At 38.6% G+C, this 22,262-nt stretch overlaps 1 protein-coding gene across 3 annotated transcripts; it reads left to right on the forward strand.

Annotated features, from left to right (window-relative positions):
- The first annotated feature begins 622 nt into the window (after positions 1 to 622).
- rab11fip4a (RAB11 family interacting protein 4 (class II) a) lies at positions 623 to 21,044 on the forward strand. Of its 3 annotated transcripts, XM_067570462.1 has the most exons (15): positions 623 to 868; positions 9,347 to 9,434; positions 9,883 to 9,971; positions 14,550 to 14,713; positions 14,929 to 15,090; positions 16,306 to 16,440; positions 17,203 to 17,238; positions 17,515 to 17,623; positions 18,177 to 18,280; positions 18,457 to 18,597; positions 19,102 to 19,183; positions 19,607 to 19,744; positions 19,824 to 19,970; positions 20,655 to 20,798; positions 20,908 to 21,044. In XM_067570462.1, the coding sequence occupies exons 1-15, from the start codon at positions 716 to 718 to the stop codon at positions 21,022 to 21,024; spliced, it is 1,809 nt and encodes a 602-aa protein (XP_067426563.1). In that variant the 5' UTR covers positions 623 to 715; the 3' UTR covers positions 21,025 to 21,044. The 3 variants fall into 3 exon arrangements, with proteins under 3 accessions (XP_067426563.1, XP_067426565.1, XP_067426564.1); XM_067570464.1 differs by lacking the exons at positions 623 to 868; positions 9,347 to 9,434; positions 9,883 to 9,971 and adding an exon at positions 11,605 to 11,854; XM_067570463.1 differs by lacking the exons at positions 623 to 868; positions 9,347 to 9,434; positions 9,883 to 9,971 and adding an exon at positions 11,605 to 11,849.
- Positions 21,045 to 22,262: the final 1,218 nt, after the last annotated feature.

The raw sequence follows: 22,262 nt of genomic DNA on the forward strand, positions 1-22,262 counted from the left end.
ATACTACAGAGTAATTGTACTGTTTTTACAGGTAGTATAGAAATCCACAATGTTTTATACTAATAAGAGGAGACTCAAGTCATACTCTTGATTTACTAATAATTTTGACCTACTGTGAAGTGTGTTGACATTCCTGAGGTTTCAACTGTTGTTTTATTTGTTTGGCGGTAATGAGCTTCCATACAGTTGTACACAGTCCTCTCATTAAATAGCTTTCAGCACGAGCTAAAAGGGAATTTTAGGTCTGAAAGCAGTTGCTTAATATCCTGTTTTATTGTGGTGGAAAGCAGGGAATGGGGGGCGGGTGTTAGCACGCCTGTATTTCTTTTCATTTATTTATTTATTTTTGCTTTCAGATGCTTTTTTCCCCCTCCCATCACTTTATTTATAGAAAGCGTCACTTGCAACATGTATGACAATAATACAATAACAAAAACTATTAGCCATCATAATGAAACAAAGATAACATAGAAGACATGACTTCACTTTCAGTTTGTTGGTAACACACCTGTATAATTATTAACAGCTGGCTTCTGACGCAATGCCTCGTGTCCGAATCGTCAATCATCGCCCTTTTCCGTAACTTGAGCGAGCGAGCCTGCTTATGTCACAGCAGCAGCAGTCAGTCCGGCGGAGCTGAAGACGGGAACGATGATGGCGACCGCCAAACCCATTCTTTTACTGTTCATTTAATTTAGTAAAATAATTCCCCACGATGGAAGGACATGCTTTCCCCGACCAAGAGCAGCTCTTGCTGTTTCTGAGGAGGCTCAAGGAGGTTTTCGACGTGTGTGACGAGGATGCTGACGGCTTCATCCGGGTGGAGCACTTGGTGGACCTCGGTCTTCAGTTCGGTCAAGGAGACGAGGTTAGATACTGGGAAGGACTGGTTAACTATAGACAGATAGCTCCTCTAAATTCATATACATCGTATTTAACAAGCTATGGTCGGTCAACTAACACTTTAAGTGGCGACTCATAGACCCAATAAGCTCCTGACAACAACAGACAACCTGTCATATGTGTTGAATGTCACAGGTGTGCCTCAGACATTTGATAGCTAGTGGCACATCTGCTGGGCTGGATGTCATGCTGCTAAATGACATGTATGACAGATGACTGCAATGACCTGTCATGTTTGCTACCTTCAAATTCTGTTGGTCTCTTCATGTTTGTCATCCAGTCAGTTCTTACAGTATAGGAAAGCCAGAGGAAGTGAGGGATTTAATAGATGCTATACAAGTTTATAACTGTAGAAAATATATTTTGAGTGAACTTGGAATGAAAAACTCAGGTATTGAGTGTATTGGCATTGAAAAATATTTAGGGATTAAAAGCAGATATTTCAGTTCTAAAGCTTGTAGGCCTATTTTGTAGTGTTTAACTTTAAGTATATGATAACACATTTTAACTTAAAAATACTTTTGGTATTTCCAGCCTGCAGTTTCTTTGTTGTTTGGTGGTGTATTTTGTGAATATGAGGTTTTTATAAGTTGGCAAGTTGAAGAGGAAGGCTTTATCATACATGGACAATGCTGTTTATACTGTGAAGGGCTGCAGCTAATAATTATTTTCATTACTTGATTAGTTATTTGGTCTATAAAATGTCAGAAAATGTCAAATATAATTTCACAAAGCCCAAGATGCACCCGTAGATATCTTGTTTTGTCCCAACCAACAGTCCACAACCCAAAGATATTTTAGTTTACAATCATTGAAGACTAGACAAACCAGAAAATATTCACATTTAAGAAGCTGCAACCAGAGATGTTCAAAAGAACTGCAAGAATTAGTTGGTTAATCAATTAGTCAGTTGACTCAAATTTAATTGCCAACTATTTTAATAATTGATTTTAAATAATTTTTTAAGAAAAAATGCCAAGTTCTTGTGCTCCACCTTCTTAAATTCAAATATTTTCTATTTCTGTATTTCTCCATGGTAATAAACTGAATATCCTTTGGTTGGGGACTGTTTGTCAGGACAAAACAACAGATTATAGGTTGCATCTTGGGCTTTGGGAAACATCGACATTTTCTGACATTTTATAGACCAAAAGACTAGTTGAGAAAATAATGAACTGTTAATGAAAATAATCTTTAGTTGCAGCCCTCAAGTTTTTTTTTCTTTAAAAAATGACTCAATGATTAATTGATTATCAAAACAGTTTTCTAGTTGGTTAATCAACTAATAGTTGTGGTAACTTAATGTAGAGTAAAGTACCTTGTTTTGCCAGGTCACTGGATGCACTAAAAACTGACATTCCTGTCTGGTGATTTTACTAGTAAACAGTTTCTCAATTGATTTTCAAGATAATGTACTATGTCATATAGATATTCAGATATAAAGTTACATAGGATTTTATTCATATTACCATCCCTATTACTGATAGTTTCACTACTGACAGAGGCCTCAGTAGATATGCAGGGTCTGGCAAAGATCTGTCAAGTGCCTTGCTAGGTCCATTGTGTGATGGTTGGAAGATTTGTCCCCTCTGAGAATCCGACTCTTTAAGCCATGGAAATCTCTGAAAAACCAAGCAGACAAAGGGTTTAGAGTGCGATGGGAAAGGTCACAAGCTGAGTGCTTGTTGGCTCGTCAGAGTTGTATCAGACCACACGAAATGAAGTGGAGAGACTTCACTGTCTATATGTTTGGTCCATCATGTGTCCCCACGAGGAGCCGGTCAACAGCTGTGTGGAACTTAAATTTTAGGGTTAGGGGTTACTTATTAATCTAACATGAAAAAGTGCACATCCCCAGTACAGTTTCATTTAGGGCAGTGGTAACCAACCATTTTTTGCTTATGACCCTTTGAGTTCAGTCAAAGAGCGATTTTCTCTTCACAGATTGTTTCATTTGAATAATGTTTAGAGGCCTGAAGAGGTTAAAGTATACAGTATTTCACCAATGAATAAATACAATTTTGTGTGGTAGATTTGAGTTTTTTCTTATTTTTTACCTGGATGATCATCTCACAACTCCTTGTAAGGGCCCAGACCCCCTGGTTGCGATCCACTGATTTAGGGGACTACTTATTGTTGGCAAGTGTTAGTCCAGAGAATTCTCCAGACACCACATCAATGTGACTCAATGTGACTCTGTACTGATGTTGGTGCAACAACTCAAACCAAGCTATACTCCTATGTTGCCATACTCAACATTGATTGAACCCCATTTGGTGGGTTTCAGCACCAGCAGTGCGAGTGCACTCTCCATGGTACTGAACCTGGGGCTGCCATTGGTGTGGCAGCTAGTGGTCAGTTGTAACTTTCAGTTATCGTTTTATTGCTTACATTTTTAGCTGCATGTGCTCTTTGTTTATATGTTGCTTTCCATACATGATGTTAAAGGATTTGGCTGGCGATTTTCAATATTTTTCTTACTGTCAACAAATCTCATGTGCACTGGGTGACATTTTCTCTCTTTGGAGCCATTTCTAAACAAGTTATGGTAATCACCGTTTTCATGGGTGACAGATCTTGTCACCCAGTGCAGTGGTGTGACTCACTGATGTGTTTTTAATAGTTTCTGGAAGACAACAGAGGTCTACGGCACAGAGGAATATGATATATCAGACTTTGGATACACACACAATACTTTTAAGGAGATTAATTCATTGTTGGTTTGGCTCTGCACACAAGATTTGTTGACAGTAAGAAAAATATAGAAAATTGCCAGCCAAATCCTTTAAGCTGTAATCAGTACAGCGCTGTAAAAGATTAAAGGGGCACTTCCATAAAGCTGAGGGACTCACAAGTGACAGATTAAAAAAGGAATGTCAGATTTGAGGCAAGCGTGACTCGATTTCATATAAGAAAAGGACAGTTTTATATCATTCAAAATAGTTCATTTAATGTGTGACTGTAAATTATTCCAGTCAAATGGAGCCTTAAAATGAGCCTCATACCAGTGTTTGTAGAGACAGAGGGAATGGAGAAAACATTGATGTATGTGGCTATAAAAACTGCTTCAAACAAAATGGGTATTGAAAATGAATGAATTAAAAATCTTCTGGCATTTAGAGACAGCCACTGAAGAGTCTCATACACATCACAATGACCAGTATGAAATGAACAACTCAAAATAAATCTACTGTAAACAGTTTATAAATTACATTTAAAGATTAAAGATGAGATTTAGTAGTCTTATGATACACACATATCACATGTACACACACACACATACACATGTCAGCCTAATCCAAAATGAATAGCAACAACTGGGTTTAGGATTTGGAGCTAAATAACTCTCTTTATTAGTTTAAAAGTGAGTCTGTGAGCAGTGTATTTGGAATAGCAGAGAGCTGCTTCCAAATATGCTTAAACTGTCTATCTAGTTTTTCCATCTTTGTCAGATTGTTTATAGAGTGAAAGTGTCTTTGTAATAGCATGTAGATACATATCGGAGGATTAAATTATGAATGGTGACTGAAGATGGTTGGGACTAAGTGAGATCCACTGTGTGTGTTATAGTTATGGATGGAGTGTGTGGAAACCAACATTATCTCCAGATTTCATCCATTTCAGTGTGAAATTAAACTGGCAGTATGTGGATAAAATAAGTAATCCATTACAAAAAAACAACACACCACCATTATTTTTTGGTCAAACTTGTGTTATCATCATATAGTAGTATACAATTAGAATAACTGCTGGTGTGTTTACATCAGATCTGACAGCCAAGGTTTCTGAGGATGTTTCTACCAACACTGAAGTTTTAAGGATGCATGTCTATTTGTTAGCCAAATCTAAACGCTTGGATATTGGATGATCCATAAATGCACCACCTAATGCAGCAAATAGTTTCATACCCTGTTGAAAGAAAATAAAATCAATGGATTGGAAATGAATCTAAAAATGTGGTAGGAATTGGACAATGGTTAGCAATAATGAAAAGTATATGTTGTAGCACATGTATTGTAGATACTTTGCTAAAACATATAATTGAAGAATTTATTTCATATGAAGGATACATTAGCTTCTTTTAGAAACGACCACCCAGTTCCTCAAATATCTTGTTATACCTGGGTTAGAATAACTCAGTTTGGTCATTGTTGTGTAGAACAAGGAAGAGAAAGAAATTGAACCCATTGGAGAAATGGGTATAAATAGTAGATGAAGCAGGTTAAAACCTGGATGCACCTAGCATCCCAGATAAATGATATCTAACAGTGAGAGTAGATTTTCCTTTAAGCTGTCATGGCGGCTGAGCATCCAGAACACATCACTAAAAATAACTCAGCAGTACTAAGAGGAAGCTACTTCTTCATCTTCCTCCTCCCCTCTCGCAGCTCCGCTCATCTCTGTGTTCTTTGTCACCATGGCGACGAGAGCCTCACGAGGAGTCTATGAGCGGATTGGTCGGTTATTAAGTAATGAAATCCGCCTAACTGCTGGATACAGCCTATGAGATGGTGCTCTGCACCAGTGCTGTATTTACATTTGCTTCATTTGGAAAACAGTATTCTCACCAATGACACATCCAGAAACATCCGTTTCTATGGTGATTAGTTCAATGCAGTGAGTGCCTTTGCAGTCTGTGGATTATAAACCGCTACATATGAAATAACATCTTTATTTCTCATGTTTATCTTGCAGTCACAGTGCTGTTCCTGTACTGCATGTATGCACTTATACACACTTGGGAGTATTGCAAGTACACATACAATATTCATCAAAGCACATACAATGCATTTTATATATCTGTGCTCTCTGTATTTGCTCAGTATTATTTGTTCTGGCACACCTATGAGGAAAACATAGCTTTCATCTATTAAAACATCACAGAGTTGTGTTTTAAGGAGCAAACCATGTTGTGCTCACTTTAGCCCAGACTTGGAACTTGCAGGAGAAAAGCAATCTTTCACAGTGATTATATATTGTTTACCGTTTGCCAAAATTACCTTACCTTTGTGTAGTTATAGAGTTCCAGTTGCAGACTCATTTGAAAGGTCTACTGCTGATTTATGGTGTGGTCTTATGTTAATGAGAGACTTCAAAATCAGGGATATAAATGTTGGCAGCCAAAAGCACTGCATTATGAGCTGAACTGAGAGCTTCACTGTGGGAAAATCAACTGCATAAGACACACAATAAGAAACCATAGATGTGGTGACTAGGATCATGTGAATTTGATAGCTGAAGCCAACTGTTGTGCTTTTTATATACAGGATTTCTGTAAGTGCTGATCAAAGTACTATATGTCATGTTCTTGGTTAGTTTTGTTTGTTCTGTGTAATTAATTGTGCTCCTGCTACACCAAAGAGACAGGAACAAAAAAAAGAAAAGAAAAGAAAAGAGCATTTCAATCACAAAGGCCACTCCACTGGCCACCAACATAATTGGCCTTCACTATTAATTCTGCCTATGAGACTATTACAGGCTTCTGTTATTATATAAGCAAACATCCGCCAACCTCCTCTGAACTGTCTAAAAAACATGCTGCTGTCATGCTGCCATACCAATAAAAAACCTTAATAACAATACAAGAGATTGTAAAAACATTAGAAAAGAAACACCTATTATATATGTTTCTTATATATGTTGTTGAAAGTGTGTGTGACCCGAAATGGTGACTATTCAAGAAAAAAAATCCCCAACTCGTGCACATGTTTGAATTAAGGTCAATTCATTTTTCAACTGATTGATTGATTAGTCTGTTTTTTATATAGTTGATTAATCATTTAAGTAATCGTTAAGCAAGCATTCCCTGCTCTTCCAGTTTGATGATGTACTGCTTTTCTGTTTCACATCATTGTAAACTGAACGTCTTTGGGTTTTTAACTGTTGGTCGGACAAAACAAGACATTTTAGGAAGTCATCTTGGGCTGTCGGAAACCATGACAAACATTTTTCACTTCTGACATTTTATTGAACAAACAATTAATTGGCAGATTAATCAATAATGAAAATAATCATTAGTTGCAGCCCTAAGTTCAGGGTATCTAACTGATAGCAAGTAACAGTAGGATATGTCGGTGACATATCGCATTTAGATTTTACTAATTGTTTTATATGGACACATGAGGTTGCATGTACATTGTTGGACATAATTCAACTTAATTATTATAATAGGTGCTAACAGAGCTATTATTGTAAAGCATCATAAAAAACAATTAGCTTTTATCTGAACTCAAATGCTCAAATATTATTTTTGTCTTAAGAATTATAGAAACAAATACAAATAGTGGCCTTTGTGGAAGAGCTTCATTGTATAATTAAGTAATAATCTTCTAATAGGTGATTAGTAGACACTGGCTTCTGCCTGTGTGACACTAAGTCTGCAGGTGTTTGATGTTAAATGGGTGACACAGAGAAGTATTAAGTTTAGACACAGCACGTTGACATCTGCATTTAAGCCCGTGTGATGATGTGGCACAGAGCTCTGGGAACATGTGACTGTGTGTGTGAGATAACATTCTTCACACATCATATGGCCCTGCAAATGCTGGTGTAGCACAGGTTGTTCCACAGTATACGCTCCGCTCTCAATAGGTCATTTTGATCTGCTTATCTAGACTCAGAAACATTCTCCCACCAAAGCTCATTTCCAGATCAAAGCCTGTGTCAGATGATATTTCCAACACCTGCTCAGAGCATGACTGTCACGGTCTTCTGATGTGTGACTGTAGCGTTATTTCAAACCAAAGGAAATGTTACATCAACTTTGTGTCAAGAATAGATGCTGAGGGGGACAGAAATGAGCCTGCCTTGAGGGGAAGCTGCATGGCATTGTCAGCAATGATCAGCATCTGAGGACATGTACAGTAGGCTAAAGTATCCTCCTTTTTGACCAAACGGAATTTTAACAACTAAACTTACAGTACATGTACACCAACAAACCAGTGTATTTATTTTATTAGTTCAAGAAACATGACACACAGTGCATATTTGCATATACTGTACAGCATAATTAATTGTCCCATAAAATAATTAACACAGTTCATAATTAACATATTCCTGCACCCTTCTTATCTCACGCCTCCATCCTTCCTCCTCCCTTTCTCTCCATCTGTGATGTTTATTTTTGTTTCTCTCTGCTCCTCCTCTTCTTTCACCATTTAAAACATGTACTGAAATGAAATCAAATGTGTTTTCCCTCATGCTTAGATGCTTTTTAAGACAATACTTAGACAGTCTCTGACCTTCATCACATCTTTATAAATCCTGTAAGTGGGAGAAAGGAGGATGAAAAAAAATACTACAGTGAGGGGATCTGGTGGCTTTGTTATGTTGTGGGGGGCATTTTGCTGGCATGGTTTGGGTCCACTTGTCCCCTTAGAGGGAAGGGTCACTACTAATCAATACAAAGTTAATACAAAGAGTCATCACCTTTATCCTATGATGAAACATTTCTATCCTGATGGGAGTGGTCTCTTCCAGGATGACAATAACCCAATTCACAGGGCACGAGGGGTCACTGGATGGTGTGATGAGCATGAAAATGATGTGAATCATATGCTATGACCTTCACAGTCACCAGATCTCAACACAGTTGAACACCTATGGGAGATTTTGGACCAACGTGTTAGACAGAACTCTCCACCACCATCATCAAAACACCAGATGGGGGGAATATCTTTTGGAATAATGGTGTTCATCCCTCCAGAAGAGTTCAGAGACTGTAGAATCAATGCCAAGGCACACTGAAGCTGTTCTGCCGGCATGTAGTGGCCCAACACCTTACTAAGACACTTTATGTTGGTTTTTCCTTTAATTTGTCACTCATCTGTATATTCTATTCTATTTTATTCTATTATATATATATATATAGTGAGTAAAACTGAGTGTAAACAGACTTTGTTTCCAAGAAAACTCTTCACAGCAAGGTTAAGTTGTACACATACCTCATAATAGTTTCTCATGAGTGAGAAAATTGCACAGAGATATGTTGATGCAACATTTCAGAATTTCTCTGGTGCAGATGTTCAGCTAGTAAAAAAGTGTACATTTCATAACCTTGCACATTTCTGCTTTTGAGTTCCTCTTTCCACAGTACATGTTTGTACATATTCTAGGTGTAATGGTAGAGGTTGAACCAATCCAAGGCAGGTGTGTGCTCTGTAATACTCATAGGTTAGGAAATCCTCTTTCCTGCATCGGATAAGGTGGAGCTATGTCCAACAATTTTAGTCATTCATAGTGTTGCACTCGGTTGTACACATGAAAAGTGACAGAAATGTCAAAAGTGATGAATGAAAAAGAGAACTTTAGAGAGAAGTTCAAATCCTGCCTGACCATCAAGGGTCTAATGATAGCAGGTGCTGTATTGTGTCCTGTGAGGAAAATTGGTGATTTATGATTTTGTGCTATAAAAAAAAACTCATTTAACATCTGTCTTTTGCAGGTGAAGAAGTTAACCAGGTACCTGGATCCTAACGCTCATGGGAAGATCAACTTCAAAGACTTTTGCCACGGAGTGTTTGCTATCAAAGGTAAGAAATAAATTAATGAATGAAGTATGAAAGAGGTATAGCAGTGAGTTTGTTAAATACTGCACTGTATCAGCCCTTCCTTTCCCCAGGGAAATTGTGTAATGAGCTTTAGAGGTGCTGGTAGGTGGATTTCTTACTTTTGGGCAGATCCAGGCTAGCTTTGTCCCCCTGTTTCCAGACTTTGTGCTAAGCTAAGCTAACCGGCTGCTGGCTATAGATTCATATTTATCACAAGATTGGTATCATTCTTCTCATCAAACTCTTGGCAAGAAAGCCAAGAGGTAAAATATTCTTTTAACTACAGATAATATTTTTCCTGCATTTATCTAAAAGGTACATGACTATTATTACCTTTAAACAATAGTGAAACATTTATTCAAGATGATATAACCCTCCTCCTTCCAACAAAAACAACCGTCTTCCTCCCCTCCTGCCTTCCTCCTTCTAGGTTGTGAGGAGATACTGAAGATGGCTGTGGGTCCTCGCAATCTTACCTCCAGCCAGCCAGCTGTTACTGACAATGGTTACATTTACCAGGTACAGTCTTTTGCACTACTCCCCCGCCCACACTCAAACTTTTAGTCTTTCTGTCTTTCATCTACTCTTTTCTACTTCCGACTGTCAGATGGACAGTCTACTCAAGAAGAACACGGTTGTGTGTCACATTGTTGCCACCACATTGAAAAGCCACGTTTTAATGGTCTTTTTAGCCTGACCATCCTCAAAGGTGGAACAAGACACTGGGGGTGGGTGGATAACAAAGCAGAAGTAGTTTATTACTGCTGCCTTTTTGTCATTGTGCATTCATTTCAAATATGAAGAAATGTTACATTGGGACCTGCAATGATGAGACATATTACATTATTAATGGACCTCACCCAACTTCAAACTGAGTAGAGGTTTAATCAGCCAAAGTAAATTAAATCTGTCTTGGTGTGCAGGGTCATGTATGTGTAGGGGTTAGTGAGGGAAAAGTTTTCTTTGGCAACATAAATCATAATTTATAGTAATTATGTCAAAATTGCTATAAATTATGACATAATTTATAGCAATTGTGGCTCACTATTTCAAAATTATGACTCAAAAGGGACAGATCATGCTTTTTTGATTTTCTGTTATTTTTATACTGTTATGATATTGGATGTTAAACATGGTTAAAGAAAACTTGAGGTGAATGTTTGTTGAAATGCTATCTAGCCAGGTCTTCAACCTGATCTGAACCTCCACTTCCTCCTTGTGATGATGCCAGATTGTTCACACATACCCACAAACAGCCATCTGTTCCTTAGCCTTTGTTGCTAAGGTTGTTCCATGAATTGTTCACATTGTCCACTTGCATTTTTGGATCTGATTCAGGCTCCAACTTGTATGGATTTATTTGAGGAGTTTCCATTTCGAAGAGAGAATGAGATTTTTGAAGAAATATTTATCATATTTACTGGCATAAAGAGCCAGTATAAGATGAATGAGGAGTTTTTAATTGTAAATCATGCAAAGATATTCCAGTAGAGCCTCAGAATAGAAGTATAGACCGAGAAGTGTGCAGAATATGTCCTCTTTAAAAGCCAAAATTTTTACTTAGCTTCTCACAAGGTCAACTTAAAAGGTTAGTAGGCTATGTCATAATTTTGGATTTTGAGTCTTGAATTTTATATCATTGAATTTTGAGTATTTTAATTTTCATGATTACTAGCTTTTCATCAACTTTTTTTCCAAGAGGAAACAAGCTACAGTTGTGTCCCATAATGAGACAGTAAGTCAACCTTATAAGATATTAAGTATAAATTATGACATATGTCAAATGTTAGACTTACTTATTATATCTTATTATCTTACTTATTTTTTTTACTTCATACCTCAAAAATTTTTCAGTTTTTATTTTTGTTATTCCTAACATTTCATCTATATTTTTTTTATTTTCCTGGCAGAAATGGGCTTTCATGCAGTTCTAATTTGAGCAATATGTCTTTTTTTTTTGTCTTTGGACTCCAGCGCACCTCCAGCACGCACATATGCATAAATGATAAGGATATCAATGAATATGCAGCATATATCGTAAGTTTCTCCGTTGCAGTGCATGACTGCTGATGCCCCCTCTAGAAACCAGCTCAACTGAACAGTTGCCTAGCAACAAGAGTAAGAGAGAGCGAGAGAGAGGTGGAGGTGTGGCTTTGTCCCGGCTAAAGCATCAGTGTGTTTTCAAATGAGCTGCGGCAATACATGTGTGTAAGGGATGCTTGTGTTCAAGCTTTGATCACATTGAGCCTTCAAGCTTGAGGAATACTGCGGATTTTGATCCTACCTCCACCACAAAGGATACCGTTTGGATGATACACTTGCACATACACACACGCACAATGGTGTGACTGGTGGCTCGGGACTGGAGAGGAGACACGTGGCAGGCACACTTTATTGGTAAGGTGTGTATGTGTGTGTCAGATTGAGAGAACTTTGTCGGACAGTGAATTGATCCTCGCATGGTAAATGACAAGAATATTTTGTTGATGTACACACAGGCACTAAAATAACCTGATCTTTGGATGTTATCACACAAGATTAGTTGTTTTTGAACTAGGAGTAAAAAAAACTATGGTTGGTGGGTTTTATCACTGCACTACTTAGTTTTACACTTGCATAGTTTTGAATGTAAAGTTTGAATGCTAAAGCTCCTTTACACACATGATCGACCATACAGGTGTTTTCACTTAGTTTGGCTGATTAGGTCTCTCATGACTGTTTGCATGACAATTTAAGCCTTCAATCATTCTCATTAGCACATGTTACTTAGTGTTGGTCTTTGTGGAATCACACAGGTGTTTCAAGTTATTCTGCTGATTAAAAGACCTCTGCTGAGGGGGAAGTTGGGGTGAGCTGTGCTGGGAATCATTTGAGGTCACAAACTTGATCTAGTAATAAGAATAATTCCACCTGGGCCACATACTGTAGGCAGACTCATCCCTTTTATATTAAAAGATGGTTCCCTAGAGAAGGATTTGGTTACACCGCACATTACTGCTCAATTAAGGGTCGCTGAGCCAAACTAACATTCATCAGTTCCTACATATTACACATCAGTATTTGTTGTTGTAAAGTATGTGATCTGATACTGCTGGTTTATTTTAGCAGTTAACGTCACCTCTCACACTTTTTTTTCCCCCTGCAGACTTTGCTCACGAGAATTGTGAAAAAGTGTAAACAGACATGTCACTAACCAGCATTATGTGTACTTGCTTTTCTTATGCTGGAATGTTGGTGACTTCCAAATATGTTGACCTAAGCAGGCAGTGAACAACAAACACTACAATTCATTCAATTAAAGATGGGATATGATCCTCACTTTACTGTCTGCAGACATGTGGACGCCCTTACACCGTCTTATACTCAGGCACTTGCACTGATCACACGGGGGACGTTAATTAAGACGTTAGGGTTCAGTGCTTGGGGCTTAGCAAGGACATGGGAACAAGGTCATAAAGGTGGAAACTGTCTTGCCTGTCGATGCTGGAGTTGAACAGCAATTGATGTGATTTCACTCCGAATTGTACCCACTTCAGATATTTTCCAGTCAGCATTAGAGAACATGTACCACATAAGAATATGCTCTCAAGTGAGTTAAATTCCTCATTTACCTTTCTCTTTGTCATAGTTTTTTGCCATATCTTCACACACATCTCTTAATCCCAGACAAAAACATGTGTATAATTGATGAATGAAAGCTACACAGCAGTCCCTCAGAGACCACACCATGTTTTCTGTATCGTGTACATATATATGTGTGTGTCCATACACAAAAACACAAACCAAAGTCTTAAGTCAGAACAGGGGAAGAAAGAATGTTTTGTCATTTAAGGTGAAAATCCTGTGTGTGTGTGTGTCAGACAGGGTGTGTACCTTGCTCTGGCACCTCAGTTGGGTGAAGCCAGACAGGCTCATGCATAATTAATAACACGCAGATCTGAGGCATACTACATCCCACTCTGTTTCTGATAAATCAACCCAAGAAACCATCTCCAGGTCAAATACTAGAGGTGAACTGTATCATCGCAGGTTTGAATGAATTCTGTTTAAGACACTTTAAATGCCAGAACAACTGAAATACAACTGCTCTGTGGTTTAAGTGAGAAAAAAACACAACTATAGGAAACAACTTATTCAAAACACTATGGGGCTGTTCCTCTGTAATGTAAGACATTTAATATTTACAGATCATTGAAATGGCAGTCGATTATAGGAGGATAGTTATTATTGTGGGGGCATTTTTATGTAATTATAGACTGATTAAAAATGTATTTTTATGAATGAAAAGTACTACCAGATTATATGTAATAAAACAAACACTATCACTGTCCCAGTAGTATTTCTCAATAATTTCCCTAGCAGTTAGTGGTATGGTCGCTGAAATAGAAAATGACAACCAATGTCCTCATTCACCATTTTTCAAGGATAATGAATGCGCAGTAGTATGTGGCGCCCCTCTGAGACAGGACAGACCTTATAAGGTAACATCCTCATATACCCAGTTCAGCTGCTTAACCTGGGCTTATTTTGTCACAACCATAAGGTCCAACTTAGCATACTGGTGTGTTTTAAACCCCTGCAAGTCCTGGTTTAGCTGAACCCATTCTAAACTGCTGTTAAGCTAGTCAAATGGTAAGTGAAATAGATAAATAAATAATAATAACAGCCCCAAGGGTTTATGGGTATAAGATGATGTTCATTTCTGGTGTCCAGCAAATGTTTTCATGTCAGTATTTCCAAGTAAACAGAAAATGTGAACATCTAATTATTTCTGCATATAATATGTAGTCTACATCAGGAATTTGTGCTCATTCTATGAAATATTGTGCATTAGTCTGTCAAATTCACTTGGAGGTTGTGGAGTATGTTGATAGGACAGAGATGGGTAGAGGGCGTCTTCTCACCCAAACATCCCTAGATGAGATGCTGTGGAGCCACCCTCTTTGTCCATATTCAGTTTTTTGAGTCTTTGATCTGGATAGACATCTTAATAATCAAGTAAATGATAAATGCAGGGTATTGCATTCTTGAATTTAGCAGTTATGTTGTTGAGGAATTCTTTGATATGCTAATGTTTAATTTTGTTTGTTCGTGTAGAACGGTGAGGCAAAGCTGGGCCCTCCCATTATCATGTGTACGCGGTCCTACCCAGAATGCAGTGTGTATGGTGAAGGCTGTGGTACTGATGGGGAGTGTGATATGGACAGCAGCACTGAAAACACCAACAGCTCTGACTCCCTGGACCCAACACAGCAAGACCGGTCAGTCAAAACAATATCTGAGAAACATATAGTGACTCTAGAAATGAACAGATATGAGCATTGATTAAGCTGTTTAGAGCTATATGATGAAAATTCTCTGTGTATCAGTATCACTTGTTCCTCAAAAGCATGATAAAATGATAAATTCTTTATATTTTGATTTTTTTTTATTTATTTTTTTTACCCTTCCTGTACTTCCTACTATGCAACCCTAGCCACCTGATTGGCTCAGCATCTGCGTCCGTCATCTCTGGAGAGGAGCAGTTTGAAGACTATGGTGAAGGGGAGGATGTGGATTTCACTCCCAGCAGCCCCTGCCCTGAAGATGACACCCGAACAAATGGCTTCTCAGACTTGGGATCCTCCCTTCCCTCCAGGTTGGTGTTTGGGCTGGAAACACACCCTCACATGTCCCCTGTAGTGAGAGGGAGTTGAGTCAAAGGGTGAACAGGGGAGTTTTACATATTACTTTACAAAATAAATAGTCATAATACTGTTTGGAAATACTAATATAGCACATGACAGATATTTCAGCTTGTAATTGAAGGAAAAGAACAGGTGGCACTAATAACATTAACAATGGCTCTGCTCTATTTGAGTGTAAGCCCGTGTGACATATAGGATATTTATGTGTATCTGCCCACTCAATTGTGACATTATTTAACCCACCCCCACACCCCCCATTCAATATAGGGCATTACTGGTTTGAGAAAAGGCATGAGAGCAAATCTGGGTATATAAACAGTTGGTTTGTGCTGTGTTCTTCAGTTGGAAGTTACACCTAGTAAAGAGTAAAGCTACTGAACACCTGCAAAATCACAGTTTGTTTTCATTTATTCTTTCAGGTGAGTAAATGTCACCTAAGCACCTTCAGGTTTTGTCAGTAGTCTACCCTTAATGGTTAATTCGTTGTATGGTCTGTATGGTGCTTCCTTGTATTGTTTGGTTGAACTGTAACGTAAGATAGCTGAATACGAGTGGATGCAACCATCACTATTTTAGCGTAGTTCATCAGGGATTCTATTCTCCCACAATGCACAAAGCAAAAAATGAAACATTAACTGCCCAATAAAAAAACATCCACCTGAAATTCATTTGGCAGCAACAAATACCACATTTTGACTCGTAAGTTGCCTTCCAAAAGGAATTCTATCTTATCTTTAAAATGCTACAGAGACTTTAGTGCCACTGGTAAATGAACAAAGGGCTTACTAAGATAAGACTGTTCTCCCAGGGATCACCAGTGAAACTGACTGGCCACTGGCTTTCTATGATATGTCAAAACAACATGGCATCACAAAGTGAAAGCTGCACCGCCAGCACTGCCAGCTCTTTATAATAGACTGTGATTTGGTCAAAGTTGACATTTCAAAAAAATCATTAACATTTTCCTGGGTCAGCACAGCTTCTCTGGCTGGGTTCTCCAGTGCCTTGCTGAGCAACTGGGAAAGGTTACTTTTTGTCACGCTGGGGCGATACAGTTGCTGCTTCAATCAGCTGTATTTAATAGCACTCATACTAATATCTATTGATGTTTTTAGTGTAATTATATATTTCAGTAATAGATATTGAGGTATTCTTTGTAATTGCAGTGCGGGACAGACTCCTCAGAAGATGCGGCAGCTGTATAACAGTGAGCTGCTGGACATCTACTGTTCTCAGTGCTGCAAGAAAGTGAATCTACTCAATGACCTGGAGGCCCGCCTTCGAAACCTCAAGGCCAATAGGTAAAGCAGACGCACACACACACAGACACACACACAGACACATACATACATACATACATACATACATAAACAAACAGAATACACATGAACATGCACAAAGAAATGAGTGGAAGTAAACAGGGTGGTAGGGTAGATGCACTAGAGCTGCTGCCTCAGCATCACTCTAGACAGTTTAGACAAGCTCTAACACATAGACACACACAGACACAGACACAGACACACACACACACACACACACACAAAAACCATCCAACCAAATCCCACCCTCTTGGCACCAGACACTGCACCCACATCAAAGGGTGAGCCTGAGCTGTTGCTATAGCAACAGTATACCAATCTGGTGGAGTGGCTGGTTGCAAGTTTTTGTGTCTCCGTGTGTGAGATTGCCACAATGCAGCAACAAAGAATGAAAAAAACAAATGGCAGCTCAATAAGTGTTCATACCATTTGTAATAACCGACTCAGCCAAACTGCAAAAGAAACTTTCTATGATTTGATGTAAAAAAAAACAAAAAACAAACCCTGTTATTGTTCTTAACTTAATTTTTGATGCTTAAATCATGACCAGAGCCAACCAGAGCTAACAGTAGTAGTAAGAGCAGTTGTAATAGCAGCAGTAGTTGAAGTAGTAGTAATTGTTGTAGCAGCAAGTAGTAATAGGAATAGTAGCATGATTCTGAAAAACAGATTCTGAAAAGCTGTGTTATTGTCAATGTGTATGTGTGTGTGTGTGCGTCACTCAGTTTCTCTCTTGTGTTTCAGCCCTAATAGAAAGATTTCCAGCACAGCATTTGGACGGTGAGTGACCTTAGTTTCCCACTACTATTAACCTTTTAAATAAATAGCAAAAGTACTACGGTAATGTTGCATTTGCATAGACATATGGGGCTGGCCAACCACTTGTTACAGATCACAATGATGGGTCCAACATTTAGCAAGGTGATAAATCGAGTTCTATAGAAAAATGATGGAAAAGCTGCTTCTGAAGCTTACACGTTTATATTGTATCATCATCATGTAGCATTATTATCATGTAGGTTAATGTGTCCTCTAATGTGTCCTCTCCTCCTGCAGTCAGTTGTTCCAGGCCAACCACAGTGTGTTTGGGTCCAGCCAGGGTAGCAGCACAGAGGATCTGTTCACAGACAGCATCGACTCCTGCGACCTTGACATCACAGAGAAGGTACAAACACACACACACACACACACACACGAAAAGGCAGGCACTTATTGTACATTCAAAAAAGCCAGTTTAATTTCTCTGGAGACATTGATCTTTACCATGAATTATTAGCATAATTATTAGGAACTGTAAATCCACTTTTTCAAGTTCACCTGCCAAGTACTAGCAGTGGGTAGGACTCCCCTTTTTAATGTCAGGTGTTTGTTGTGTTGGCAGTTCTTTAATGTGGCTCTGCAGAGACTGACAAGAACTACTGACCTTGTCTCCTCTGCCTTTGAGGGAAAATGCTAACATGCCACACAATACACATGTGTACTGTCAAGTTTAAACCAGTGGAATAAAAGCAGGAGACTAGCTGAAACCAAACTGAACCTCTGCACTGCATGTGTTAAATATTGAGTTGCGGCCACATCATTTCCTTTAAGGAGAAGCTGACAGTTTGTGTACAGGTGTACCTAATAAAATGGATACTTAGCATAAGGTCAGCATAAATAATAAATTAGCATAAAGTCAGATATTAGGAATGTATAATGATACAAAGTATCTCCCTCAGGTCAGCTATCTGGAGAAGAAGGTGACAGAGTTGGAAAGTGACAGCCTGGCCAACGGTGACCTCAAGTCTAAACTCAAACAAGAAAACACACAACTTGTCCACAGGTGGGAAAACATACATACACACAAGCATACACACAGAGAATCCTTTAATTATTGATTTATATATTTATATTGGCCTAAAAGTCATCAAATTTACTCTTACAAAAATAGCATTGCTCTATATAATCTAATCTGGAAAATTCTATCTAATCTACTGTGTGTCTGTGTTTGCATCCCAGGGTGCATGAGTTGGAGGAGCAAGTGAAGGACGCAGAGGCGAGGGCAGATCAGAGTCTGGAGGAAGAGACGAAGAGGCACCGGGAGGCTTACAGCAAGATGGAGAGGGACAGAAACACAGAGATAGACCTGCTGTGTAGCAGGTAAACTCACCAACAACAGAATCCAAACCTTAAAAGATGCTGTTGCTGGTTGTGGTTCTGACTCTAGGTCAAAAAGCACACACATCAATACCTTACTGTATGTAACTGAGGCTGTACTCGGGTAGTTATTCTCATTTTCAAAATTGTAACTCTCAAAACTGTACACTGCTACCACAGACCACCACAGAAGAAGTATGTAATCCTTAGTATTTAAAAATGGAGCCCTTAAAAACTGTGTTTGCATTTGTGTTTCAGAAATGATCACAAGTCACTTCTTCTGTGAAACTCAGCACATTTTCTCAAGACTTTTACTTAAACAAGGCCAAAGGACAAATTCCTTTCCTCCTCCTCCTGTGGTGGATGGTTGTGGCATTTTACACAACCAGTTTTGTTTCTTTTTTCAAACCAAAAAAATCCTAGCTAAAAATGTTTGCCCTATTTACACTGTGTGAAAAAGAATAGTTCCCCTTGTAAAGTTTCAACTATGTGTGTGTGCGTACACAGGGTACAGCAGTTAGAAGAAGAGAATGGAGAAATGAAATTAAATGTGTGCAGACTCAAGTCTCAGACAGAGAAACTGGACCAGGTGAGTGTCATTCACCAAAAGGATCATTCCAGTTTATTACAACTTGGCTTGTATTTTGGGGGTTTTGGCCATCATTCATATCAGTTATAATATTATATCATAATATTGTAGTAACCAAGTGAATTGCTGAGAAGGCTGCAACATTGCTAAAAATAACATGCAGAGTCAGGTGATAAGGCAGGTCTTAAACAAACCCTGAGGTTAGTCAAGCTTACAGAATACTGGCTCAAACTTGAGCCAGGAAGTCTCAGCAAATACTTTGGTTAGCACAATATTATCATAACAGATGCCCAAAACTACAAAAATAAAACTTCTTTACTTTACTTTCTTCACCTCCACTCAGTTTGTTTGGTTGTTTCATAAAAGTGAGTGGAGAGAAAGAAGTGAATTTTCTTGTCCTCCCTCGACAATGTCTTCCTGCAGGAGAAACAGAGGATGACTGACAAGCTGGAGGACACTAGTTTGAGGCTGAATGATGAGATGGACCTGTACAGGAAGATAATGGACAAGCTGTGGCATAACCGCCATGAGTTTCAGAAAGAGAAAGAGGCCATGCAGGAGGTGAGGGGTACTCTAAATAACTGACAAGTTACATGGTAAATGTTTAGGAGTTGGATTTAATCGGAACTTCTCCCTACAGCTGATTGATGATCTCCGCCGGGAGCTGGACTACCTGCAGATGTTTAAGCTGGAGATGGAGCATCCCGGGAAGGGCAAAGGTCTGTCTGAGTACAACGTTAAGACCAGGGAGATCGAAATGGAACATGAAGTCAAGAGACTGAAACAGGTTCACACACACACAACACACTCATGTTTGTTCTTCTGTCGTCCGATCCCTTCTCTACATTTATTCCCAGGTGATTAAGGTTTCTTTTAACATGGACCACACAGACATGAGATGGAACCTCTTAGAGACTGACAGATATATTGGCATGGATGATATTATCAGCTAATATTGGCTTATCACAGATGTAACTGTAGCTGTTTATATCTGTGTCTGCAAGAAAGTTCAGTGTAGAATGTATGCATGGCAAAGGTATGATTGAAGTCATTTAAAAACATTATGCTATTATGCAGTTTATCCACCAGAGAGCACTGACAAGTTTATTTTTCAACTGTAAAATGTTCCATGTGTTACAAATCTTTGTTACAATTCTTTACTATCAAAATTAAAATGATCCCTGAATGTCTGTTCTGGCCTCAAACATTCAGTATCGGTCAGGCTCTAGTATTTATTATATGTCACATAATTCAAAATGTTTTACACAAATTTAGTAACTGAGAATTTTGTGAGATGCTTAAATGTTTCTGTCTCTCATATTTTCTTGCTTTAAAGTCAGACTCCATATATTTAGAACCTTTTTGATACTGTACTGTACATAGTGGCCTGAGTGTGTTGACCCAACTACAATGAACAAAGTTTCATCCAGAATCCCTTCTGAAAGGAAATGTTGTCTGTTTGCTTCCTCAGGAGAACCATAAGCTGCGGGATCAGAACGACGACCTGAACGCTCAGATTCTCAGTCTGAGTTTGTACGAAGCCAAGAACCTGTTTGCCTGCCACACCAAGGCCCAGTGCCTGGCAGCCGAGATTGACAACGCCTCCAGGGATGAGGTTTGTCTGCTGTTGGTGGACGAATGTAACGCTGATTTAATTTTTTTTTTTTTTTTTTTTTTTTTATGGCTGCCCTTCTAATGCATTCCTCTCTTTCTGTCTCTCTCAGCTGGTAGACGCTTTGAAGGAGCAGGAAGAGATCAACCTGCGTCTGAGGCAGTACATGGACAAAATCATTCTGGCCATTCTCGACCATAACCCCTCCATCCTGGAGATCAAGAATTAAACACTGCATACATAAACACACTCTTGTATTGTAATTGTGGGGACCTCCATTAACCATTTATTACCTAAACTGTACCTGAAAAATAAGCCCAAATTATGAACGTCCCAAATGTTCTCACAACTTGTGACTGGAAGTGTTGCTCACAAATGTAGTTCCTCGGGTACACACACACACACACACACACACACACACACACACACACACACACACACACACTGCAGCAGCAGATCTTCATACCACTAGAACCAAACACTATTTATAATCTGTCAGTCGCTGTAGAGATGTTGTGCTGTGTTTAATCTATCCACACCAATGTTTCATCATTGTATATTTGAAACAAATGAAACCTACTGAAATTTGGGTGCTGGAAAATATTTGGGAATACACAAAAAGAAAGTAAAGTAATTTGATGTTCACTTTATTGTATGTAGAAACACTTCCAATTGTTCAAGACAGAGCTCTACAATTACTGATTAGAACTGGCCTGTCATTCACTTGGAATTCAGACACAGAAACTAGATTTAAGGAGTGTAGGACAAAAAACAGTGAGCGATCTTAAACGACCATACTGGTGTTTTGCATGTTTTCTATGAGCCATTGAAATTGTAAAACATGATGGACTGGTTTGGTAGTCTTTTAACCATCCTCCAGGTAGCTGTTGGTTTTCTTCATTTCATGATGGTGTGAAAATCAATTCAAAGAGAGGTTTACCTGAGCTCAGTGTTCCTCACAGTGAACATCACGTGTTGTATTGTTAAACTCATTGTGTGGCAACGCTGAGCAGATGTTCCAACCCATCTGCAGTAATAAATGCAAATTGGCTTTCATACTGTGTGGGAATGAATGGAAACCAGTGCAAGCATTAAAGGAAGAACACTTAAAGGAATAGTTCAACATTTTGGGAATTTCGTTCATTTACTTTGTTTCCGAGCTAATGATGAAAAGATTGACATCAGTCTCATAACTGTCTCTTAAGTATGCAGCTGGAGTCAAGACTTAGTTAGCCTAGCTTAAAGACTGTAAGCAGGGCTAAATGGCTAACCTGGCTCTGCCAGTATCTCATTTGTTTAATCTGTACACAAACAGAAATGTAAAACAGCTCTTTGTGGTTTTAGATTGAGTTCTGTTTTGAAACTATTTCTTGACTAACAACCGTGTATCCATCCGCTCAGCACTTCTGTGCAGCATCTTCGGCTATAGTGCAGAAAAATATTGAACAGTTTCTTTAAAAAAAATCT

Source organism: Thunnus thynnus, chromosome 17, assembly GCF_963924715.1.
Source record: "Thunnus thynnus chromosome 17, fThuThy2.1, whole genome shotgun sequence".
Lineage (NCBI taxonomy): Eukaryota > Metazoa > Chordata > Actinopteri > Scombriformes > Scombridae > Thunnus > Thunnus thynnus.